At 45.8% G+C, this 13733-nt stretch overlaps 1 protein-coding gene across 2 annotated transcripts; it reads left to right on the top strand.

Annotated features, from left to right (window-relative positions):
• The first annotated feature begins 9506 nt into the window (after positions 1 to 9506).
• RAN (RAN, member RAS oncogene family) lies at positions 9507 to 13530 on the top strand. 2 transcript variants are annotated; one of them, XM_080941375.1, is made up of 7 exons: positions 9507 to 9601; positions 9835 to 9880; positions 9983 to 10067; positions 10152 to 10277; positions 11370 to 11557; positions 11723 to 11893; positions 12143 to 13530. In XM_080941375.1, exons 2-7 carry the CDS (start codon positions 9845 to 9847, stop codon positions 12185 to 12187), a joined length of 651 nt encoding a protein of 216 aa, XP_080797501.1. In that variant the 5' UTR covers positions 9507 to 9601; positions 9835 to 9844; the 3' UTR covers positions 12188 to 13530. The 2 variants fall into 2 exon arrangements, with proteins under 2 accessions (XP_080797501.1, XP_080797502.1); XM_080941376.1 differs by having other exon boundaries at positions 9548 to 9601; positions 9819 to 9880.
• The last annotated feature ends 203 nt before the right edge of the window (positions 13531 to 13733 follow it).

Raw genomic sequence — 13733 nt, 5'->3', positions numbered from 1 at the left:
AGGTACACTTATCAGTAATGTGCCACAAAGTTGTGGGAACCTATCCTTAAGTTGGTGCTCCCCAAATATGAACCCAGTTGGTCTCTGTCTAAGATTAATGCTTCAGGCAGCAAGGCAGATCTGAGAAGAAAAAAATGAAGGAAGGAAAGATGGAGGAAGATGATGAAAACTTTTTCTTTGTTTTTTGTTTTCTGATTTGTTGGTGGTGTTTTTTTGTTGTTTTTATTTTAGTTTTAAATTTGTTTTGGGGGTTTTTTGTTTGTTTTTTTGAGACAGGGGTTTTGATGTCCTAGAACTACTAGCTCTGTAGATCAGGCTGGCCTTGAACTCAGAGATCTGCCTGCCTATGTCTTCTGAGTGCTGTGGTTAAATGTGTGTGCCACCCCACCCAAGCCTAGTATGTTTTTAATTTATAAAAACATTTTAACTCTAAAGATACATGTGTTTAGGTTGTGGGGGCAGTCTTTTGGTTTGTTTCTTTTATTTTGGTTTGGTTTGTTTCTTTTGAGACAAAGTTTCCTGGAGCCCAGGCTGGCCTCAAACCCCTTGTGTAACTGAGGATGATGTGAACTTCTGATCCTCCTATATTGGCCTCCTAAATTCTGGGATCAGAGGTGTATGACACTATGTCTGGGAACAAAAGCATGTTTCAGGTTACATTTCTATTCTGAGTGGCTCATACCTGTAGTCATCAGATCTGGAGGCTGAAGCAGAAGGATTGATACAAGTTTGAGCCAGCACAAGCTACAAGGCCAAGACCCTGTTTCAACAACAACAATCTATTTCTATATTGTTCCCATGGGAAGACATGCTAGAGTATCCATCCAGGTAGCATGGAGACACTGTAGGGACCAAGAGAATGGAATAACCACTAAGTGGCCTTAAAGTTGGGTTCCACATCTGAACCAAGCTACCCAAGCATATTGTAAATTACTGTTTTCTTTTCCCCTAGTGCTGGGACTTAAACCCAGGCCCCTGTGCATGCTGGGTGAACACTTCACCACTGAGCTGTACCTCTAGCTCTTTTTACAGTTTTCAGTTTTTAGGGTCTCATCAGTTGCTTGGGCTGGCCTTGAATTCTCTCTGTAGCCCACACTGGCCTTGAATTTGTGATCCTTCTGGGCTTACAGGCTTGGGTGAGGAGTGTAGGAAATCTGCCTTATAAGGGTTGTGTTGTATCCACAGACAGAGCTGTTGGATTGTAACCCCCTCTCCCTATGAATGGGACCTTTGAGAAGAACCATTTGCAGTTCAGCTTACCGTGAGATGAAGTCATGACTCGGGGCTCTTCTTCAGAGATAGTGTCCCCAGGAGAGGAGAGTGAGAGACTGACGTGTAGAGGGATGGATGATATGACTGGGATGAAGTGACTGTGTCATTGCAGCCAGGTGGCTACACACCAAGGGGTGGCCACAGATGCTAGCAAGTCAAAAGCTCAGAGGGGGCAGCTTGGGACATACTATACAGGAGCTGCTACCACTGCCACCTCCTCCTCATTTTTCTAAGATGTATTTATTTTACATATGTGAGTACACTGTCACTGTCTTCAGACACATCAGAAGATGGTTGTGAGCCACCATGTGGTTGGTGGGAATTGAACTCAGGACCTATGGAAGAGCAGCCAGTGCTCTTAACCTCTAAGCCATTTCTCCAGCCCCCCCACCCCTATCCCCCAGGAGCCTTCTGAGACAACATAGCCTGTCCATTCCTGGGTTTCAGACTTTCAAATACATCTCTGGCAGAGCTTGGTGGTATAGGCATGTTACTCCAAGATCTAAGAAGACAAGGCAGGAGTTCAAGTCCAACCTGGACTGCAGAGTGGATTTACTAACAGTCTGAGAAATGAAATGAGCTGTTTGTCTCCAAGTGAAGTGTAACAAGATGGCTGGCTGAAGGATGTGGCTCAGTAGGAGCATTTGCCTAGCAACTGTGTCGCCTAGGGTGGGGTAGGGATCCATTTCTGTCCTGTTAAGGGGCCCAGTTTGTGGTATTTTGTTAAGCCTATGATACCTTGTAATTATCTTATAAATAGCACAGTTAGGCTGCGAATATTGGCTGTTGACATAGCTTATTAAGAGTCCACTTTTAAAATCAAGCATTGAAAATGTGTCACACATCTTGAAACTAAAAAAGCCAGTGTTTCAGATAAATACACACTTGAGCATATGCTAGAAAGAACATCTAATTGGATGCTATATATTCACACACACACACACACACACACACACACACACACACACACTGCATCCTTACATATCTACCTATGAGCATCCCAGGCCTGTCTCAACCTGTTAAGAAGTTCTAAAACAGTTTTAGGTTTTCTTCTGGTATCTTCTCTCCTTCATTGAGACTAGATTCTTCTAAAGTGACATGGAACACAGAGTCAAAGTACCCAGAAACTAAGAATGTGGGCAAACAGCACGCTGTTCTTAAAAGTCCCTCTAGCCTGAAGAACTGCCATCACTCCTAACCTGGGAAGCCAGCTCAGTATGCCTGACATCTCTCATGTTCCAAAGATAACACGTCTGAGATCAAGGGCCTCCAGAGCTGGAGTCTGGGAAAGCCACTTTCCTCTCCTGTGGCCTGGCATGGTGGGAAGAGCAAAGGAGCTCCCTGGGGACTCTTGTGTTGTTGAGATAATCTCAGAAAGACCAAGGACTCACCATGTAGCTGAGGTTGACCCCGATCCTCCAGCTTCTGCCCTGTAAGTTTTGAGATTATATCACTACACCAGGCTTAGGACACCTTTTTCTCTTTTTTTGAGACAGTCTCAGATCCAAACTGGCCTCAAACTCCCTGCGTAGGCAAAGATGACCTCGAGCTTCTGATCTGGTGCTAAGAATGGAACCCAGGGCTTCCTGAATGCTAGACAAGCACTCTACCATCTGTAGCTCCACTCACAGGGAACACTTTGATAAGGACATGGTCCCATTTCCTTATTTGTGAGGCTCTACCTGGGACCTCATCGCTTCTCCAAGGCCCGACCTCTTGATCCGGTCTTGGGGGTGGGGTCAATATGGGAACAAACAATACATGTTGTGCTCATCTGGAGACACAGGAAGCCTAAACATGAGCCAGATTGGCTTGCATGAGGCCCCGAGTGTAATCCCCAGCACTACCACCAGAAACACAGAAAGAAACGAAGAAATGAAAAGCTTGTGTCTCTTAGCCTCTCTGATTCTCCTCAGCTCAGCTGCACAGCACAGTGGCCTTCATACATGCCCCCTCTCCCTGGAATCTCTTCCTCCATAGGACTGCCTGGCACCCTGGCCCCCATCACCTTCTGGGGTCATGTTCCTTCCTTGCTATCTCAGAGATAGTTTGGAGTCACCTCCTGCCTAGCCAGCCCCTCTCTCCTTTCCAATTTAGCAGTCAGCATCCTTAGGATGTCTATCAATTTTTACCCATGGTGACTTACTCTAGGAGCCACTTGCAATCCTGCAGGTACCTAGCTCTGCAGATGGTCAGGACTCATATATATATATATATATATATATATATATATATATATATATATATATATATATATATATATATATATATATATATAGTCATATTTGCAAATAACTCATGCAGATCCCAAGTTCCTTAAACCCTAAGGTTATGTACTAAATCTCTCACAAGGTACACAGTATGAAAATAGTTACATAGTAACTGCATTGTTTAGGAAATAGAAACAAGAGAAGACCTGTACACATTCAGTAAGAATGAAATGTTCCCTCATACATTCAACATGCAGTTTGCTAAGCCCAGATGTGAAACCATCTTGTATGAAGACAGCTGCCTGTGTTTACTTACATATCTAGTTCATTCCTGGTCTGGCTTTATTTGTTTGAGACAGCCATCCCTTGAGCTCCCTGCACAGTTTGCAGGCAGCTCCACTGAAGAGAGTCCTCTCTTATAGTTTAGTATTTGCATGACCTAGAGAGGACTAGTTTGGAGGTAACAGCCACTCAAAAAAGTAAAGAGGATATCAGAGACAATATCAGGGACTAGCTCAGATTTAAAGTGGGCTGGGATCCAGTATAGGTGAAGCCACATAGCACACAGGTTATATACAGTTCAGGGCACAATGCTCCTCTGCACAAGCCTACATCACAGGAAAAGCCAGGATGCCTAGGTACACAGATATCTGACATATCTCTTTGTTTTGCTTTTTGAGAAATGTTTTGTAACAAGGCCAAGCAGTCATGTGTTGTGTGGGCCATACTCTCCCCTTTAAAAAAAAGCCAAGCATCTGAGAAATTACTGATATTCATCCCCAGGAGAATAAGATGGAAAATTTCTGAGAGTTTACCCTTTTGCAAAGGAAACAAATCTGGCAGAGACTGTACCAACAGAAAATATTGGTCCTGCATTTGATAATTTAATAATGATTCCTTCTACAAACTATAGAAGTTCCAACAGTGTGTGCATTTAGATCTCCCCATCTTAGTTTGTTCCCCATGAATGCTGACAAAGTACTTACTACTGAAGCACCCTCCTGGCTTTGAATCACCATGCTTCCTACTAGATCACGGCTCTGCTAAGTGCTCAGTGTACATTCCGAAGGAGCTGAAGGTACAGCTGAAGGTTCAAAGACTCCTGAATGAATGTGCATTGTATTCAGGGCTGTGTAGTGAGAATTTTGAGTTCTTAAGAAACCCAGTTATGTTATGTGAATGTTTTTGTTTTAATCCCACATGTGGGATAAAAGGCTGCTTCACAGTACGTGATTATGATGTGCCTCGTGCACTAACAGGGGAGTGATTTTTGCCAGCTGCAGATAGTTTAATTCTGAGGACTCTGGAGCAGAATAAATGAGAGAGCCCTGAGAGGGTCTGAGGTGGCTGTTGCTTCCCTGCTGCTCCTGGTTTCTGTTGTTGCTATGTAATGATGAATTTACTCCAAAGAACTCCATGCTCCTAACCAGAAAGTAGTCTTATTTTGTTGGTTGAAAGAGATCTATGCTCCTTTTCCCCTCTAACTCCTCTCTCTCCTGCCTAGTGTTAGGAGGGTTGGGAGGCATTAGGGTGTAACAAAGATTGGAAGGGAGGTAGAGATATAAGAATCCAATAAATGGCTAAAAAAAATCACGTCAACAATGCTGAATATGAAAAACAGGCAACTTCGCTTATTCTATTGAGGAGACAGAGACAACAAACCTATGAGTCAATTTGCACAATAGTTCCAGTTACGTGCTTTGGGACGATGAGTAGGTGCTTTGATGGGGAAAACCTGGGTGTGAGACTGTGGCTGGACAGGGTATTCAGGCTGGGCCATTCAAGGAGAGGAGCCTGTCAGGCAAAGGGGTGGGAATGAGACAGCCTTTAGACAGTAAGTGTAAAGGCCTTGGAAGAGGAGCAAACTTGGCTGAAATAAGACTCAGAATGGTTGTGAGGGCCTTCAAAGAGTTATGGGGAGAAGGAGGAATGGGGCAGGAGAGGGAGGCACAGTTAGGTCACCTGGAGTGAGAGGGAATGGCTGGATTAGGGGTGGAGTGGCCCGAGGGGTTTTTAAAGGCTGTCCTGTGCCTTTGGAGTTTTGATGGTGGTCACACCATCACTCCTATGGTATCACTACTCAAGCTGCACACCCAGAAGTTTCAAGGACATGCTGGACACCATCCGGATGGAGGCTCTGTCAGCTTTCAGCTGCCATCCAACCTTTGCCTGGAGATATCACCCTGTGGTAAGAAAGCTTTGACACTCACAGGTCTAAAGGATTCAGCGTGTGGTCGGTTGGCTGGTCCATTGCTCTGGGCCTGTAGGCAGATAACAAATCATTTTTAAAAAATGGCAGAAACACAGGATAGGAAAATAAAATAAATAAATAAATAAATAAACACAAAACTTAGCTAATGACCAGAGAGAGAAAGAGACCAGGAGCTGCTCAGTCCATAAGACTGAATGAAGGTGGTGGGGAATGAGTGTCTAACACAGGAACCAACAGGGGATATCTCAAATTCAAATTATACAACTAGGGTTGTGTAACTCCAACAACCTCAAGCCCCTCTCTAGGCAACATGGTGTCTTAATGTCTCTACCACATCTCATTATTGCCAGGATAAGGGGAAGCCTTTAACACGTGGCCTATGGGAGACACTCTAGATTCAGCAACAGTGGGGATGGCCTGCAGAATGAGTGGTCCATCAAATACTCTGCAGGTGTCTAGGGACACAAGGGGACATGAGGACTAAAGCAACAGGGAACTCTGGGATGGGCCTCAGACTAGATACATGGTATTAGTGTTACAAAGGAGATTGAGTTCTGCAGATTAGGAAGCAAAATAAAAAATGTTAAACTCGGGTGTTGGTCAGGATACAGAAGTTGTGTAGTCAAATGCTCTTAGTTCAAACACACACACACACACACACACACACACACACACACACACACATTGGGACTGGAGAGGTGATTCAGTCATTAAGAGCACTGGCTGCTTTACCAGAGGACCTGGGTTCAATTCCCAGCACCTAAATGACAGCTCACAACTGATACGTAACTCCAGTTCCAGGGGATCCAACACCATTAGACAGACATCCAGGCAAAACACTTTTACATATGAAATACAAATAAATCATTTAAAAAAAGAAATACACATGAGCATTGTGTACTATACACTCTAAACATTTCAGAAGAAGCATCATCCATAACACAGGTCTTCACTCTTAAAATTTTCTTAAACTGATTTTTAAAATACACAGGTATGTGTTTGTATTGTGTGTGTGTGTGTGTGTGTGTGTCACTGTATTCAATCCTCAAGATCCATATGATAGGAGAGAACTGATTCCAATGCTGTCCTCAACCTCCTTACACACGTGCAAATAGACAGATGCTTAAAATGATCTATTAGTGAAGGTTCTCTAGAGGAACAGAACCAACAGAATGTGGGTATATGTTTTCAAATGGATTACAGGATATGGGTTAGGCCATCCAACAATGGCTACCTACATGCTGGAGAACCTGAGAAACCAGGAGCTTCTCAGTCCATAAGGCCGAATGCCTTATGAATCCCAATGGTCCATGGTGGAAGCTGAAGATGCTGAGTTTGATGTCAGCTGAATATAGCTATAGCAACAATATAAACATACTCAGCATCAAGAAGGAAGGGGGAGCAGGATTGCTTTTTCCTAGAACCTCTGTATCTGGGCCACTTAGGGAGGATGTTGCCTACCCTAAGGGAGGGTCTCCCTACCTCATGGCTTCCTGGAAATGCCCTGATGACCTATGCAGAGGAATGTCCCTTAATTTTACATCCAGCTAAGTTGATCACATATATTAAGCAACCCAAACATACATGTATTCCTTATGCCAATAGACATATGAAGAAGCAAGAAACTCCTCTTGTCATTGTGACCAAAAATACTGGAAGAATCAAATGTGGAGGAAGGACTTACCTTGATTCACAGGGGATGCAGTTCATCACGGCAGGATGTCATGGTGTTGGGTCTCCCTCCATGATGGTGGGAGTTTGAAACTTCACACTGTGACTGACTAAATACTACAGGATATATGCTTAAAGCCTGACCCCCCCCCCTTTCCCCCAGCCACACACTAGGTCACAAGTCTGAAACAGCACCACTGGCAGAGAATGAGATGTCCAACACATGAGCTGACAGGGGATATCTCAAATTCAAGTTATACTAAAGATTTGGGGACTTAGAAGAAAATACAGTTAGCTATTTTGTTCATTGCTATGACAAAATACTTGATAACAAGCGATATTTGGCTAGTTTATTTTTGGCTCACAGTTCCAGTGGCACAATCTATTATATCTGTGGAAGATAGAAGGCATGAAGGCAGGAGTGTGAGGTGGCTGTTACACTGTATCCATAGCCAGGAAGCAAAGAGATGGATGCTGTTGCTCAACTCACTTTCTCCTTTGTATTCAGTCTAGGGTACAGCCTAGGTTCAGTTAAACCTGTGAGTACAAGAGACACACCCAGAGGTTTGTGTGCTGGGCAACCCTAAATCCCGAGCTACAATCCCTTCTACAAACGCAACTTTTTCCCTAGGTTGTACAAATTAACCTGTTGATAGCTGCCTCCCGACCCCCACCCTCACCCCAGGTCTTATACATGTTAAGCAGCTGCCAAGTTTTAAAGTTCAGGTTAAGAATAGGTTTGCAGTTCATGTTGGACGGCAAAGACAATGCCATAAACCAGCCAGCAGTGAGAAGCCAGGAGACTGGACCGCGCAGGGAAAGCAGCGCCTCTGCCGGTTTAAGTGTATTTCTCTCTGCTTCCTAGGATGAGGCTCTTCGTAAGTTCTAACTTGGGCCAGTTAGTAACACAAACCAGGCCACCTGATGCTATTCTGCAGGCTGGATTCCAGGGCAGGTAACTTCGTGGTAAATTCTCCAGGGGAAATTGGGGGCGGGTCTCACTGGTGATCTCACCACCCAGCACAGGGCGCTGCTGCTTTTTAATCAACAACCTACCGAACTGCAACTAGGCGGGTTGTCGGTTTTCTTCTAAACTCTGTTTGATCCCTTTCTATCCTCTACTGAACACAGCTCATGGCATAGCCCCTTCTGGCTGACTTGTTACATATACTCCAAAATATAGTAATTTTGTATTTTTATAAAGATGTAACTGACATTCCATTAAACATACTATGTAAATCTTATGTAATAGTTTTTGTAGCACACACAACCACTTTCCCATCATCCACACCATCTAACTACCTATGTTGCCCAAGCTAGCCTTGGAACCTGCCATCCTCCTAAGGCCTTAGATTGTATAGTACAAAGTAACAGGAGGGCCCCAAACTTCGGTCATCAGAGATACATTTTTCGTTTTCCCAGCAGCATCTGTATTTGCTGGTGCTTTGGGGATCGGAACTTGGCTCCAAGCATTCCCAATCTGTTATTTCTTCAGGCCTGTGAGGATTCCTCCCTTGGTCAATTGCTGCGTTCGGACTATGCAACAGAGAAGGACCCTGGGGTGCAGAAGGCCTGGACTAACTGCATCCGGTCCAATCCACAGCCAGGACCCACAGAACCCCACGCATGAAGGCCAGGCCGTGTCCATGCCTGGCACGCATGGCTGACGCAAGCCGGGCCTCGGGCACGCGCACTCTCATTCATTCACTCCATTCATTCTGCAGACAGCGGCCGGGCGCCTTAGCGATCAGCCGCCCATAAAATCCCGGGTGTCTGTGGACGCAGGCCTTGGGGACGAAGGTCGGGCGGTGCCCGCTAAGCAGCAGCAAGCGACAGAGAAGCAGCACCCGCCTTTCCCGCCCACGAGGCCCAGGCTAGGCCGCCGCCCGCGTGACGCGGGGCCTCCCGCAGTGAGCGCATGCGCGTGGGAGCCCGCGCTCGGAGCCGGCTCACGCGGACCTCCAGTTCGGCGTGCGTGCGCGTTCCCGCGAGTCTGGCCCACGTGACCCGCCGCACCTCTCCCGCCCTTGGCGCTCAGTCGGACCGGCAGAGTCGGACGGCTCAAGCGGACGTGCGCGTGCGCGCGCGCCGCGTGGTTGGGCGCGGCGCCGTTGCTCCGCCCCCTCTAGGTTCCTCCCACTCCGCGCGCCGGCGTCCGCTGCGTCTCCGGCATTTGAATCGCGCTTCCGCCATCTTTCCAGCTTCAGTCGGACAGGCGCGGAGACTCTTCTGGAAGGTAGCGGCGGGGCCAGGAGGGCCGGGCCGGGCGAGGGCGACGACAGGAGGGTTTGGGTATCCTTCGGGTAGTCACAGGGTAGCGGCGGGGAGGCGAGCGGACGGGCAGAGCCTTGGGCTTCTCAGCCAGCTTCCCTTCCCCCACCGTCTCACGCCGCGTCCCCGCCTTCCCGCGCGCTCTTCCCGGCCGCGGCCTTTGTGGGGCGCACGTGCCGCAGCCGCTCTCTCCCGCAGGATCGCCGCGATGGCCGCCCAGGGAGAGCCGCAGGTCCAGTTCAAGGTGTGTGTGCGGACGGGCCGGCCTATTGGGCGAGAGGGGAGGTCGGGAGGACGGCGTGGCGGGAGGGAACCCGGGCGGCTCACTCTGCCGCCTTCTCTTTAGCTCGTCCTGGTGGGCGATGGCGGCACCGGGAAGACGACGTTCGTAAAGCGCCACTTGACGGGCGAGTTTGAGAAGAAGTATGTAGGTAGGTGCGGCGGGAGCTGCGCGGCTGCGGGCGCGGGGAAGACGCGGGCAGCGCATGGTTGACCCTGCCGTCCTGTTCCCGCAGCCACCCTGGGCGTGGAGGTGCATCCGCTCGTCTTCCATACCAACAGAGGACCCATCAAGTTCAACGTGTGGGACACAGCCGGCCAGGAGAAGTTCGGGGGCCTGCGCGATGGCTACTACATCCAAGGTGAGGGGGGCTGCTGCGGAAGTGGGCCTAGACGACGGACATGTGCTTGGGGTGTGAGCTGGAGATCCAGCCGTTGCCTGGTGACTAAGGAGGGGAGAGAGATGAGAGACAGGCGAATCTAGGGAGGCGACCTCAATCCAGTGGATAATGAGATTGTTCTTTTCTTTCTTTTTTTTCTTTCTTTTTTTTTTTAAATAAGAGTCATCTGGTGTCGTCCGATCACATGCTGTGTCATGCTAGGCATTGATTTGGGGCAAACTGGCTTTACAACTTAGTGGCCAACTAATCTTACTGGGAAGCTGGCGAGTCACTTTTTTGTTTTCAAAACTTAAATTCAGGGATACAGGCAGTGGCTGTCCATGAATATTCCCATCACTAAAATAAATAGTGAACATTTGGCCCAGATACTAAACCTCCAGCCCACACCTGGAGCCAGGCCCTCTCTGACACGTGAGAGCTGCCCTGTCATGTAAATTGTACTTTTACTTTTCTCCTTGGAAGTGATTCAAAAAAGCTTAAGGAGAAAAGACCCATTGGGGGTTAAAGTCGAACTAATATATTTGTGATCTTAACATGATGAAAAAATGATTGGAAGGTCTTCGGCTTCTTACCACGTGAAGACACAAGGGTGTTTATCCCCTGAGTTAACTTTTTAACCAGAAAATTGGACTGTCCATGTGCTCCCTATTTAACTGTGTCCTCACCAGGGTAGAGACCTGAACTCAGATTTTCTTAAAGGGATAACATTCCTTAGCCACTTAATGTGTTTCTAGGAGGCAGAGTGTTGATAGGTCCTACTTAGTATAAAGGAGATAGGTTTTAGGAGGCTGGTGTTATACCGTTGATGAACTGTGATGGGCCAGTGGTGGTGATTTAGTGTCTTGGCTAGGAGGGAGTTGATAAATTGGTCTTAACTTTTCAAGTTTTCATTTGAAGAGGAATCAGAATGGGTGCCATGTTTTACAGCCTAACTTTTTAGTATTGGGGGGAGGTCTTTGGAGTGGGTTGATGGGTGATCCAGAGTCAGGTCCAAGATGATGACTGAATCTTGCAGTAGACTAAGACATTCCAATGCCTTGAATGTTTTTTCAGCCCAGTGTGCCATTATAATGTTTGACGTAACATCAAGAGTTACTTACAAGAACGTACCTAACTGGCATAGAGATCTGGTACGAGTGTGTGAGAACATCCCCATTGTATTGTGTGGCAACAAAGTGGATATTAAAGACAGGAAAGTGAAGGCAAAATCTATTGTCTTCCACCGAAAGAAGAACCTTCAGGTATGTTCCTAATTTATTGAATCATTCCTAGAGAAAATTGTATGTAAGTTACCCATGTGTGTTATGTATTAAAAATTGATCAGTGTGTTTTAATGTGGGTTATGTCTTTGGAATGGAGATTATGAATAGAATTTTAAGCATACATTCCTTTTTGTTTTAAAACAGTACTATGACATTTCTGCCAAAAGTAACTACAACTTTGAAAAGCCTTTCCTCTGGCTTGCCAGAAAGCTCATTGGAGATCCTAACTTGGAGTTTGTTGCCATGCCTGCTCTTGCTCCACCTGAGGTGGTCATGGACCCAGCTTTGGCTGCACAGTACGAGCATGATTTAGAGGTATTTGTTTTTGTTGTTATTCTTTCAAGTTTTTTCTTAGATTGTTTTGTTTTTGTGTGTGTCTGCACTTGGCCTAGTTTCTGCAGAAGTTGGCATTGGCACTGCCTAGCCATGTGGGGTGCTAGAAATCAAACCCTGGTCATTGGAAGAGCTGAAAGTGCACTTAACTGCTGATTATCTTCCAGCCCTGGTGTTTCTTTACTAAGCCTGGTTGTAGTGGTTCTGATCTTTTTTGGTTTTTTGCTCTAGGTTGCTCAAACAACTGCTCTCCCGGATGAGGATGATGACCTGTGAGAAAGTGAAGCTGAAGCCCCGCGTCAGAAGTCTAGTTTTATAGGCAACTGTCCTGTGATGTCAGCGGTGCAGCGCGTGTGCCACCTTATTTAGCTAAGCAGATCGTGTACTGAAGATGCTGAAGGAAAGATGAATGGGCTTTGAGTGAATGTGGCAGTTAAACATACCTTCATTTTTTTTGGACTTGCATATTTAGCTGTTTGGAACAGTTGTTTCCTTCCTGAATTTCAAAGATAAGACTGCTGCAGTCACATCACAATACTCAGTGGTGAAATCTTGTTTGTTACTGTCATTCCCATTCTTTTCGTTTAGAATCAGAATAAAGTTGTATTTCAAATAATCTAAACAAGTGAATCATCCCTTGTTTATAAGCATATTAAAGCCACTAACTTGGAGGGAGTTTGTGCCATATTATAATTTAAAATGCTTTTGCTTATTATCTGAAGTCTGTTCAGTTACTACTCCTTGTGCATAACAAACATTTGAATTGTCCTGTGATTCATCTAGGATACCTACCCTACCTGCGTTTAGTCTAAGGTGGCTTGTGTGAACTGAAGACTTAAGTATGTACATGTCAGGTGTTTAAGGATTGCAGTTGACAATCTGTAACCTAGGCTTTGAGAACTTAGAACTTCGATGTGAGTGCTCCATTTCTTTTTTTTTTTTTTTCTATGTCTAATGTTGGTTTTTTAAGATGTCCTTTTCTTTTCAAATGGTGACCCCTTCATTGAGTGCTCTCAGGAAGGTCTCAACCTAGTCTACAGAGCAAGTTTAAGGACTGAAGGTCCTGTCTCAACAGTGTTACAGCAGCTGGGTTTTTTTTTTTCCTCCCAGACAGTTTATGTAGGTTGATCAGGACAGGGAATGCGATGAGTACTACCACTAAAGAGTAGGGCAGGCTTCTCTGATGTGAAAGTGTTGGCTGAAACTTTTATCTTAGGTATGTAATCCCTGCAGAACTGTGTTTTACTCTGATGTATTTACAGTAAGCCCTTCTGTGTGCTCTGCTGGTCCAGAGGTAAGGTGGATACCTCTACTTTGAGTCTCCCTCCAAAGAAGTTGGTAGTCACTTAGCCACAATGGGGAAGGTGAAAGGAATGCATACTGTGCAGACCAGCTAGAGCAGACTGATTTCCACATTCAATTTGATGTATATGCTATGCTACAACCAGGCGAAGACCCTCTCCCTGACTGGGATGAAACCTCATTTAGATGTCTTGAGTTAATACAATGTGTGTAAACCTTGTATAGAATGTAGAACCTTACAACTTTCTGACTTATGTAACAGTTAAATGTGGGAGCTGCTTACATGTGTTTAACTAGAGTGCAGAGATTTACATTATTTATTATTGGAAGAAGTTAAATATATATCATTTCTGCTTTGCCTCAGTTTTCTGAGTCATCTCTAGTATTTGCTGTAGGAGCAGTGGATAACAGTTTTTTAAGATTCAAAGTTTGGTCTGCCACATAACAGAGTTCTCTCCAGTTTTTTCAAGTAGAGGGAAGTTCTGCCCTGTATAGAAAAGCGTGCTTGAGTAGATGGCTC

This window comes from Micromys minutus (genome assembly GCF_963924665.1).
Source record: "Micromys minutus genome assembly, chromosome: 29".
NCBI classification, from domain to species: Eukaryota; Metazoa; Chordata; class Mammalia; order Rodentia; family Muridae; genus Micromys; species Micromys minutus.
The sequence above is the reverse complement of the archived record's forward strand: the minus strand, read 5'-3'. Positions and strand labels throughout refer to the sequence as shown.